The 11,892-nt window shown below is 42.3% G+C and overlaps 1 protein-coding gene across 16 annotated transcripts in view; it reads right to left on the minus strand.

The window, feature by feature from the left end:
- The window catches only part of SLC35D4 (solute carrier family 35 member D4), a 111,890-nt gene extending 100,237 nt beyond the window's left edge, over positions 1-11,653 (minus strand). For all 16 annotated transcript variants that reach the window (XR_013381283.1, XR_013381280.1, XR_013381279.1 and 13 more), the window contains exons 1-3: positions 11,495-11,653; positions 6,807-6,853; positions 1,258-1,335 (exon numbers count right to left, since the gene is read on the minus strand). Coding sequence is in view for 9 of the 16 variants with exons in the window: in XM_077900259.1 (XP_077756385.1) it covers positions 1,258-1,335; positions 6,807-6,853; positions 11,495-11,566 (197 nt within the window). In the remaining 7 variants the exon portion in view is untranslated. The remainder of the gene's footprint in view (positions 1-1,257; positions 1,336-6,806; positions 6,854-11,494) is intronic.
- Between the last annotated feature and the right edge of the window lie 239 nt (positions 11,654-11,892).

The following is an 11,892-nucleotide window of genomic DNA, read 5'->3' on the forward strand; positions in this document are numbered from 1 at the left end:
TGGGAGGGAAGGCAAGGTGGGGAGTTATTGTTTGTTATGGAATTTCTGTTTGGAATGATGGGAAATTTCCGCAGATGGATGGTGGTAACGGTTGCACAACACTGTGAATGCACTTAATGCTAATGAACTGTACACTTACAAATTGTTTTAAATGGTAAATTTTGAGATGCCTGGGTGGCTCAGTGGTTGAGCGTCTGCCTTTGGCTCAGGTTGTGATCCTGGGGCCCTGGGATGGAGTCCTGTATCGGGTTCCCAACAGGGAGCCTGCTTTTCCCTCTGCCTGTGTTTCTGCCTCTCTCTCTGTGTGTCTCATGAATAAATAAATAAAATATTTTAAAAAATTCTAATGCATTGTTGACCACTCTCTTCTTCCACTATGAATTTGGTCTGTAGATAATAGTATTGCATCAATATTAATTTCCTGATTTTGATTACTGAGCTGCAGCCATGTAAGAAAATGTCCTTGCTCTTAGAAAATACACACTAAAGGGGTGCCTGGGTGGCGCAAGTTGGTTGGGCAACCGACTCTTGGTTTTGGCTCAAGTTGTGATCTCAGGGCTATGGGATCAAGCGCTGCATCTGACTCTGCACTTAGCACCAAGTCCACTAGGGATTCTCTCTCTCCCTCTCCCTCTGCCCCTCTCATTTGTGCACGCTCTCTCTCTCTCTCTCCCTTAAATAAATTCTTAAAGAAAAAAAAGAAAAATCACACTAAAGAATTTAGAAATAAAGAAAACAGGCATTTTATTCTCAAATCTGTAACTTATACAGTTCAGGAAAAAATGTATATATATATATATATTATATATATTTATCTCAAGAGAAAATGATGGAAGAAGCAAGGTAAAATAATAATTGAGGAATATGAGTAAAGGATACAGAGGTTCTTTGCACTATTTCTAACTGTTCTGTAAAGTAGTAAATAATTTCAAAATTAAAAATTTACAAAAAAATTTTAAATTGATTTAGAAACCCATATACTGTGCTCCTATGACCTAACACAAAGCTCACTTAATACAGTGTTATAAATTATGTATCTCAATTAATTCTAATATTATATTAGTAACATCACTAACCAGGACAATACTCCTTGAGTTCTATACGGTTATAAAAGCATTAAAATCTCAGAAAGGAACTAAGAGATCAAGCAACTCAAATATACATCAGTGTTTCCCAACGTAACACCAGAAGAAATCAAATAATGTGAAAAAAATGCAGGGTATGAATCATGAATCAAGCAAGAAGAGGTAGTTCTACCTTGAAGTGCTGTTGATCTCGGCCCAGCCCAGCTTCCATGACACGTGAAGCAGAAGTCCACCAATTAGTGTCTGCCACCTAGAAAGGATAAGGGCCATTGTGAATTTGAGAGAATGCCATGGGCTCAAACACCATCCAGCCCCTGCAGACCCATTGGCTGACACAAATATACACATCCAAGCCTTCCCCCAACTCTCTTTTCCCATTCTCTCCTAGCTGGCATCCCAGTTCCCAGTTCCGTCCTTCTCAACCTGTACTCTCCTTGAGTCCAGCTGTACCATCCAGGGTTGACACTGATAGTCTTCTTATTCTATCTAGACTTTTCCTGACCAATCTCAACAACTGTCTCCACTTCTCCCATTGCTCCCAATAATAACTGTGCTTACCTGGACACCGCCACCCTGATACTCCACAAGCTCCCAATAATAACTTGCCTATAACATTATCTTGAACTTCCCTTCCCCATCCTGATCGGCTCCTGCATCCCTAATCAGCCAAACTAGAGCCTAGATGTCATCCTAGCTCTTCCTCCTCACTCAGCTCCCTCATCTGCTCATGAAATCCTATTAAGCATAAACCCTTAACAGTTCTCAAGTACTTTCATTTCTTCTGCCTCTGCCTCAAACAGACTCCCACTGTGACATACCTGAACCCAGCATCAGTGCCCTAACTGGTGTCCCTATCCCCAGGATGGTCCTGCAACATCCATTCTCTACCTTTCAGCCAAAGGGCTTGTTCCAGAATGCTAACTTAATTTTGTTCACTCATTCGTTTTAAAAATGGTTGATTCTTCCTGGGTGGATAGTAGCAGTTCTCAACCTCTTTTCTGCCACGACGCACTCGGGGTCATGTAATTCATGTGAGACACACTTCCTCAGCATGCAGAGTACAGGGGGAGCACAGGTTGTAAATTAAGCACCCCTGCCCCTGCCATCGCACAAAGTACAGCAAAATTCAAAATGAGTGAGATGGTATTACAGGCATAACTTCACCTTGGTTCACTCTATTGCTTTATTGATTTTAAAACCTTGTTTTGAGTTATGACTTGAGACACCTCACCTCAGAAGCGATTACAACACACCCAAGTGTTGTGACATGACAGTTGAGAACTGGCTGGCCTACAGGATAGTCACTGGTGTGTGACACACAAGCCTTCCAAGACTTGCACTCTCCCCCTTCCAGGATCAGCTCCTGTCCATCTGCCATGGGCAGTGACATTCCAGCCATACTAAACAACCCACAGCCTTGGATGTGCCAGGTCATTTCATACTTCTAAGAGTTTCCATGTGCTGTCCTCTTGACCCATAATATTCTCCCATTTCCTTGTGTCTTGGTGAACATTTGCTCATCCTGTAAGACCCAGTTTTTATGCCTCTTTGTGAAACCTTCACAGACCCAGCCAAGCAGAGCAGACAGATATGGGTCATGCCCTCCAACAGTATGATCTAGAGCAGTGGCACTCAACCATATGGATATTCCCCCTGGGAAAATGTGGCAGTATTTAGAGACATTTTTAGTTGTCACAACTGCGGTGGGAGAAGGGAGGGTGCTACTGGCATCTGGTGAGTGTAGCCAGGGATGCTGCCAAACATCCTACAATGTGCAGGACAGCCTCATAACAAAGGATTACCCAGCCCAAAATGTCAATAGTAATTTGAGAGATGACAGTGGCCCAGGAAGGGATTATTTGGATGAAGAAGGAGGACAGATTCTGAAGATGTTCAGGGTGTCCTGGTGGTTAACTAGATGTTAAGGATGAAGAAGACAAAGGAATCAACTCCCAGGTTTCTGGGAGTTTCTCAGTTGGGCAACTAGATAGAAGGTACCATTCACAGCAAGTAAATTTAAGGGGCAGGCAGGAGAGAAAAGAAAGTTACACAAGAGCAGAGATCTTTGCTTTCTCCTCTGATGTACCCCACATGTCTAAAACAGTGCCACATAGTATGCACCCAATAAGGATTTATAGAATGAATTACGCTGCCCTACTGTGTAACTCCTATGTGCCAGGCATTGTTCTAAGCACTGGGGTGTCACACTCCAGTGGCAAGACCAATTTTTTTAAAAGTCTTCCATTTGTAGACCTTACAGTCCGTTGGAGGAACAAAAGTCAGCATGTCATATCCACTGATACACAGGGGAAAAAGCAATCCAGATCTAGAGACCCTTCTTTCCCACCTAAGTTCCCTAAGTCTCAACCTGGAAGGACTACAAGACAGTTAGGACCAAGAAATGATTCCTATTCATTAACAGAGAAAACAATATCCCAGCTTTACTAACTGAAATACAGTGGGCCCCTCCTTACTTGTGGGGGGATGCATTCTAAGACCCCCCAGCAGATGCCTGAAACTGGAGATAGTGCCAAACCAAATATGTTTTTTCCTACACACACATACCTATGATAAAGTTTAACTTATAAACTAGGCACAGTAGATTAACAATAGCCAATAATAGGGGATCCCTGGGTGGCGCAGCGGTTTGGCGCCTGCCTTTGGCCCAGGGCGCGATCCTGGAGACCTGGGATCGAATCCCACGTCGGGCTCCCGGTGCATGGAGCCTGCTTCTCCCTCTGCCTGTGTCTCTGCCTGTGTCTCTGCCTCTCTCTCTCTCTCTCTCTGTGACTATCATGAATAAATAAAATCTTTAAAAAAAAAAAAAAAAAACAATAGCCAATAATAAAATTTAACAGTTGTAACAATATACTGTAATAAAAGTAATGTGAATGTGGTCTCTCTCTTAAAATATCTGTACTCCCCCTTCTTCTTGCGATTCTGTGACATGATAAATGCCTAGATGGTGAGGTGAAGTAAGGTGAATGATGTAGGCATTGTGATAGAGCCTTAGGCTACCATTCACCCCTGATAATAAGTCAGGGGAGAATCATCTACTTCCAGACCACAGTGACCACAGGTGATCAGAACCGCAGAAAGAGAAACCGCGGATGTGGGGGGACTACTGTATACATGATCATAAACAATATTTTTAAAGTTTTGCTATGAAATAGTAGGGGGAAACCTGACAAAGTAATTCTGAAGTTCACCTGAAATAATGTACTGGTGATATGATAAAAAAACAAAAATCCATAAGTGTAAAAACAGAAGTGTGCAAGTCTTCTTCCCTTGCCTGTCCCCTCTCTGCACAGCTTCCACCTTTTCCTATGGGTAACCACTCTTGGTAATTTCTTCACCATTATTATTATTTTTTAAATTTTTATTTATTTACGATAGTCACACACACAGAGAGAGAGAGAGAGAGAGGCAGAGACATAGGCAGAGAGAGAAGCAGGCTCCATGCACCGGGAGCCCGACGTGGGATTCGATCCCGGGTCTCCAGGATCGCGCCCTGGGCCAAAGGCAGGCACTAAACCGCTGTGCCACCCAGGGATCCCACCTTTATTTTTTAAATAAGGAAAACATACACACACTATTCTACATGATAGTACTGTACTACCCTGTAATAGATTTGCTTTTGTCCCCCATTAAATGTATCTTGAAAATTTATTTATTTATTTATTTATTTATTTATTTATTTATTTATTTATTTATAGAGACACACAGAGAGAGAGAGAGAGAGAGAGAGAGGCAAAGACACAGGCAGAAGGAGAAGCAGGCTCCATGCAGGGAGCCTGATGTGGGACTCGATCCCAGGTCTCCAGGATCATAGCCCAGGCTGCAGGCGGCGCTAAACCGCTATGCCACCCACTGGGGCTGCCCTTGAAAATCTTTTTATTTCAGCACCTGAGTGTCATTATTTTTTGACATTTGCCATTAAGGACATAATATAATTTATTTAATGGGGTCTGTAGAGATGAAAATGAGGTTGTTTAAAAATGCCTGCTGTCTGTCACAGAGCTGCAACATTTCACATGTACATCTTCATACGTATTTCATTTATGTGAGTGCAAGTAAATCTCTCAAATAAATTCCTCGAAGTGGAATCGTGCAATTGAAGGATTCAGACTGTTGAAATAGTGTCCCATATTGCCAAAGTGTCACTCACAGATACTGTACCAATTTGCCACTGCAGATCCATGTACAGCCAGAACCGAGATCTGGCATCACGTCCTGAGCCAAGGCAGATGCTCAGCTGCTGAGCCACCGTGGTGCCCCATAACATGTCTTTTCATTTTTAACTGCTTGCTTTAGCATCATAACACATCTTTCTTCATGTGTTTAGTGCTTTTTGTCCTGAACCTCATCTAGCAAAGATCATTACCCTGCTTTTTTGTTTGCAATTGTCTAATATTTTTTTAAAAAAAGAATGAAGGATGTCATGCTGTATGACATATTTAAATGTTATAATAATTAAAACAATTTAGGGGGATGCCTGGGTGGCTCAGCGGTTGGGCCCCTGCCTTCTGACTGGGGCATGATCCTGGAGACTGGGGATCGAGTCCCACATCGGGCTCCCTGCATGGAGCCTGCTTCTCCCTCTGCCTGTGTCTCTGCCTCTCTCTCTCTCTCTCTCTCTCTGTGCGTATTCTCATGAATAAATAAATAAAATCTTAAAAAAAAAATAAGACCACATGCTAGATTTATCTGTAGTTTTCTCTGTTACTTCCTTCTTATGTTTTAGCAATAAATTCTCTATGATATTACTTAAAAATATATTTGAAAAATCAAAATAATTATGAACAAAATGAAAGGCAAAGGGCAAACTGCCAAAAAAAAAAAAGAAATTTCTAATAAACGTGATGGACAAGTGGTTGGCATCTTAAAATATGAGGAAGTCATTAAATTAATAAGAAAAAATACTAACACCCCAGTAAAAATAAAAGGAGAAAAGGCACAAATAGACAATTCACTGATAATATCGATACAAGTAGGTAACACACATAAGAAAACTGTCCAACTTCATTAATAATCTATGAAATGATAAGACAAAAAGTGTTATACCATTTGGGACTCATGAAATCATCAGAGAGAAAAAAAACAGTCATGGTTTGAGTACAATATTATAGAAGCTTTCATATAGAGGCTGGGTGACAATGTAAATTGGTAACACATTTCTGGAAAAGAACTTAATATCCAAGAGGAATACTAAAGAAGTTCATATGCTTTAACCCAAATTTCTAATATTGGAATCTATCCCAAAGAAATAGCTAGAAATTTGATAGATTTGAATACAAAAAAATGTCTGATAATATTATTGTTTTTATCCTTCAAAATGGGACACAATTTAAATGCCCATTAATAAGATGGTTAAATAAATTACAGTATGTCTATTTGATTTTAAAAAAAGAAAGAAAATCTATATAGTCATTAAAAACATTTTTTTAAAGATTTATTTATTGGAGAGAGATAGCACGTGAGCAGAAGGAGGAGCCGAGAGAGGCAGAGAAAGAAAATCTCAAGCAGACTCCCTGCTGAGCCCGCAGCCCAAAGCAGGGCTCCATTTCAAGACTCTGAGATCAGAACCCGAGCAGAAATCAAGAGTCAGACACTAAACTTACTGAGCCACTCAGGCACCCCTAAAAATAGTACAAAGTACAGCTAATGATGCTGGTTGGACATGTCCCACAAATGTGTACAAAAAGCATAAAAGATACTCACCCTTGGAACAATGTAGGGTAGGTAAATTTCAAGACAGACAGGACATACTGAAAAACAAATACCAGAGTAATGAACAAATTATAGAGAACTGATCATATAATGAAAGAAATTCTTATTGAAGAAACCTAAGTACACTCGAATTTCAAAAAGACTTTTATCCTTCTCCCCTCAAAATCATATACTGGGCAAAAATTAAAAAATGACCTTCCAAGTCATATGAGAAAGAGTGGGTCTGTTTTTCTGCAGGCTCATCAGAAGCCTGACCACCTCTCAGTTGGGGTATGGAACTGGAATCATTAGCAAATTGGGATGCCCAGCAGCTGGGTCTGATGCTGTGGATGCCCAACCATTCAGCCTCTTTCCAGACCCCAGAAGTGCCATGGTGGAGCTGCAGAAACTCAAGAAAAATGGACACAGTCTCTTTTCTCAAAGTATTCACGTTATCTACTGCCCAATTTACCTAAAAATCCAAACCCCTCCTTTGTTTCTCTTCAAGGAAGAACTGCATCATACTCTGTTTCCTTCATGTTTCTTCCATTTGGGAGAATTTGGTTTTTGCATTCTAAAGATCCTTTTTTTTTTTTTTCTTTTTAGCTAATTCTGCGTAGGCATCATTAATTTTTTCTGTGCTTTAGCATTTTAAGGATTTTTTCAAACCAACCTGACCAAGGTCAACTTGTATTTCTAGTCTGTCTTTTACAACACTTCATGAATGAGGGGACTATGTTTTGTCTTCCTGGGTATCTTTTCCTACTATTGAACACTAAGAATTTTTGGAAAGTTTAAAAACCATTAAAGGCTTTAGGCAAGGACTCTACTGATTCTTCACATGATCTAAAAAACAGAATGGACTGGGGTTGGGCAAATTTACATACTTGTTTTTAAACTACACCAATGCCTTCTAGTATGAGCTCCTAAATGTCACAATTACGGCTAACTGCTGTGCTCTGATCAATATTCACTAGAGATGGACCTTCTTCTTCTCCGAAATCTACTTATTCACATAATTCAGTATGCTCCTCCCCACTCTTCCTTGATATTTTCATTCTAAAACAGAGACAGAGGGATGCCTGGGTGGTTCAGTGGTTGAACATCTGCCTTCAGCTCAGGGCATGATCCTGGGATCCCAGGATCAAGTCCTGCATCAGGCTCCCCACAGGGTGCCTGCTGCCTCTCTCTGTGTGTCTCTCATGAATAAATAAAATCTTAAAAAAAAAAAAAAAACAGAGACAGGGGATCCCTGGGTGGCTCAGCGGTTTAGCACCTGCCTTTGGCCCAGGGCGTGATCCTGGGGTCCTGGGATCAAGTCCTACGTTGGGCTCCTGGCATGGAGCCTGCTTCTCCCTCTGCCTGTGTTTCTGCCTCTCTCTTTCTCTCGTGAATAAATAAATCTTAAAAAAAAAAAAAAAAAAAACCAGAGACAGAGAAAGGATAAAGTGAGCATCTGGGCCATGCATTACATCACCCTTAACAACCTTCATGAAGGGGATCCCTGGGTGGCTCAGCGGTTTGGCGCCTGCCTTCGGCCCAGGGCGTGATCCTGGCGTCCCAGGATGGAGTCCCATGTCGGGCTCCCTGCATGGAGCCTGCTTCTCCACCCCTCTCTCTCTCTCTGTCTCTCATGAATAAATAAATAAAATCTTTAAGAAAAAAAACCTTCATGAAGATAATGAATATTTATTTAGTTTACTGTGTGCTGAACTTTGTCATAGATACTGAGGGTGAAGATAGAAAATGCTGAAGTTCTTACCTTACCTTGTTAAACGAGAGTGAAAAAAGAAATCTCTGAAAAATGAAATTAAGTCCTAATATTTATTCTTTCGGCAATTCTTCATGTCACTGAAAAGTGTTGCTCAGGGCAAAATGCTATTTAATGGAACAGCCGTGAGCACTTCGTAGGAAAAAGAAGGAGCAATTTGGGAGCCTTTGAAAGGAGAACAGATGTGGACTTTGACTCCAGGCTGAAAGCTTAACAGCTGTAAGAGGAAAAAAGACCAGTAGCTGCTTGGGCCCCACAGGGCTGGTTACCACCAGAATCTCCACAGGCTGGAGCAACATGTCACTCAGACTAGGTCCAGAGAGCCACAACACCTGCTGTTGAAACCAAAATCAACCATTCTTTTAACACTAGAAGCAATAAGCCTAAAATAGACAAGGTTTTTTGTTTGTTTTTAATCAATTTTCTTTTTACAAACACAGGGAGATAGTTTGCAGATGAAACTATACTGAGAAATAGAGAAATAAAAATAAAAAAAAACCAGCACAGAGTCTACTAAAAACTGGAAGAGAGTTTCCTGTCCTATAAACATAAAATAATCTTCATTGATTCAAGAGAAAATTCATTTGGCAGTCACTATGTGCTGGGGAGCCCAGGGCATAGCTCCTTCTCATTTGGCCCCTACTGGGTCCAAGCCAAACTACCATGGAGGCCAGAAAGAAGCATGACTGTCCTGGGGTGAAACAATGGCATAATCTAAGAGTTACAAAGTCCCTACCAGAGTCCCATTATGAAGGACTACCTCTCCCAACCTTACCCAGGCCTCACACCTGCTTTCTGCTACTCTTGCCTCCAGTTCCTCTTTCTCCTTTATATAATCTCACCTCCCTTTCTCTCTGCCTTTTACTGTTCTTCTGCTTTCCATCTACTCTGACATTCCCCAGAGCCCTGAACCAAAGCACTCCAAACCTTTGTGGAAAATGGAAAAGGATTTATTATTGAAATTCTGAGGGTCCTTGGGAATCTACGATTTCTATTACTCAGATCAGATTCTCCTAAACACATGACAATTTGTTTTTGTTTTTTGTTTTTTTATCTAGCACCTTGAGGCATGATGCACATGGAATGTACTACCGTCTTTATTACATTGATTGCAAAATGGTGAGAGGCCCCAGTAAATAGAAAATAATTCCATAGATGCAATGTGCATCCAGAGAGGGTATAAATTGCTATGAACTAAATGCTATCTGCCTGCAGGACTGTTTTACTTGGGTACTTCCTTTGTTAACCAATAATGCTGCTTGTGGGTTTTCATGAAGATTTCTCACTCTTCCCTTCTGATGATTATATGAAAATAAAAGGAAGGTCATTCTGTTTTTAAGTGAAATGTTACCAATATATTCATCAGGTTAACTAGACAAATTAGAATATGAAAGTGAAAAGGCCAGGATTTCACAAATTCACATCTTCCAGAAAAGGTGCTAAAATAAACCTTTTACTTTAGCTATCTATTCAATGAGGAAGAAACAAATCTGTTAAAAGCTAATAATTACTGTATCATACCATAAGCAAAAGACTGTCTTTCCTTTCTTCCGTTTCTTCTATAGTATTTACCACTTACCTAATTTACTATGATGTTGGGCACTTGTCCAGCCACCTCACTAACGTAATTTCCATTAATGAACGACTCTTTGAAGAGGACTTGCTAATCCTACCTTAAAGTTTAAAAACTTAGGTTTAGAGAAATTAAAGTCCCAAAGATCAAGTTGAGTGGAGCCAGGATGTAAACCCATCACTGCCTCCCAGGAAGGTACTATTTATGGATCTTCATCATTAGAACTAAAAATCAACTGGACATGGGGAAAGAGGGTTCTGGAGCATCCTCTGAGTGCCCTGAAGATAGCTACTCACATTAAGAGAACAGGTATAAGGAAATGTTATTTGTTAATAGTTTATTTCCAGAAAGCATGAGGGGTTTGAGGTTGGGGGTGGGGGTGGGGGCGTGGAGACCTTATGGTGGGAGTGATCCTGGGCCTGGTATCACCACTTTACCTTGGTGTCCAGCCCAATGTCCCTGACAGGAGGAGCTGCCCCACTCTACCCCACAGGGGTCCAACATTTCCCTGCATGGTACTAAATCCAAGGCCAGCTTCCCCTCCTAACAAAATAAAAACATGGTACCACTGCTTACCTGCCTTTTCATTAAGATGAATTACGTGACATTACTTTAAATAAAATTAATTTCACATTTTATTTTCCAAAATATTTTCACGAAAACCTCTTGAATATACTGGAAGTGTCTGGGATGGAGACATAGAAAAAAAGAAAAAGTCTGGGAGTCTGTGGTGTGAGGGAAAGATGGAGATGGAAATGGATTGATTGATCTCTTCTTTTTAAAAGCTTCCTGAACTCTGTGGGTTTCTAGGAGCAGGGGTATGTTGTAGAAAAAGAAGACAGATTTGTCAGATTTCTTCTACTCCGCCTTCCCCGAGAGGACAAGAACCAACTGCTTTATTTCCCTTTAAAGTAGTATGCAGGGGATCCCTGGGTGGTTCAGCGGCTGGGTACCTGCCTTCGGCCCAGGTGATCCTGGAGTCCCAGGATCGAATCCCGCATCAGGCTCCCTGCATGGAGCCTGCTGCTCCTCCCTCTGCCTGCCTCTCTCTCTCTCAATTTCGAATAAATAAAATCTTAAAAAAAAAAAAAAAAGTAGTATGCACAACCCCAAATTAATTTCCTGGAAATTCGCCAATCAAAAACTTCGGTGTTGCAGATGCAAGGGATGCTTTACAGGACGGGAAGCAGGCAGGGCCGGCACGGTTCAACACATCCTATTTCCACCTGCGGATGCCACAGAGTAGGCTTCCTCTCCACCGCCACCAGGATGCGGGAGGCTGCATCAGCTCCCCGTCGGTGTGCGGACTCAGCTCTCCCGCGTGCAGCCATCGCCACCCCACGCCCGCCCCCTCACCTTGTTCGTGAGGTAAGAAGCCAGGTAGCAGGTACAAAAGGTGAAGCCCACCAGGCACCTCCTCACGCACATGGGTCAACCCGCGCCCCTTCCCGGGGACCCCGCGGGGAGCACCCACACTGCGTCCGGAGCCGGGCCGCCGCCTGCGCAGCCAGGACGGCCACGTGGCTCCGAGCTCGGCCAATCGGCGCCGGGACCGCCCCGCCCTGTGCCCGCCCCTTAAAGGGACCGCGCCCCCGCCGGCCGCGCAGCTGCAGAGTGAGCGAGGCAGCCTCCTGCTGCGGAAGGAGATCCGGGGAGAGATAAGCGCCCCCCCCACCCCCCCGCGGGGCCTGCGACCGACTGTGGACAAGGACAGCAGTCGTGGTAAAAATAGTCGAAAATGGTAAACCAGGGGG

Source organism: Canis aureus, chromosome 6 (genome assembly GCF_053574225.1).
Source record: "Canis aureus isolate CA01 chromosome 6, VMU_Caureus_v.1.0, whole genome shotgun sequence".
NCBI classification, from domain to species: domain Eukaryota; kingdom Metazoa; phylum Chordata; class Mammalia; order Carnivora; family Canidae; genus Canis; species Canis aureus.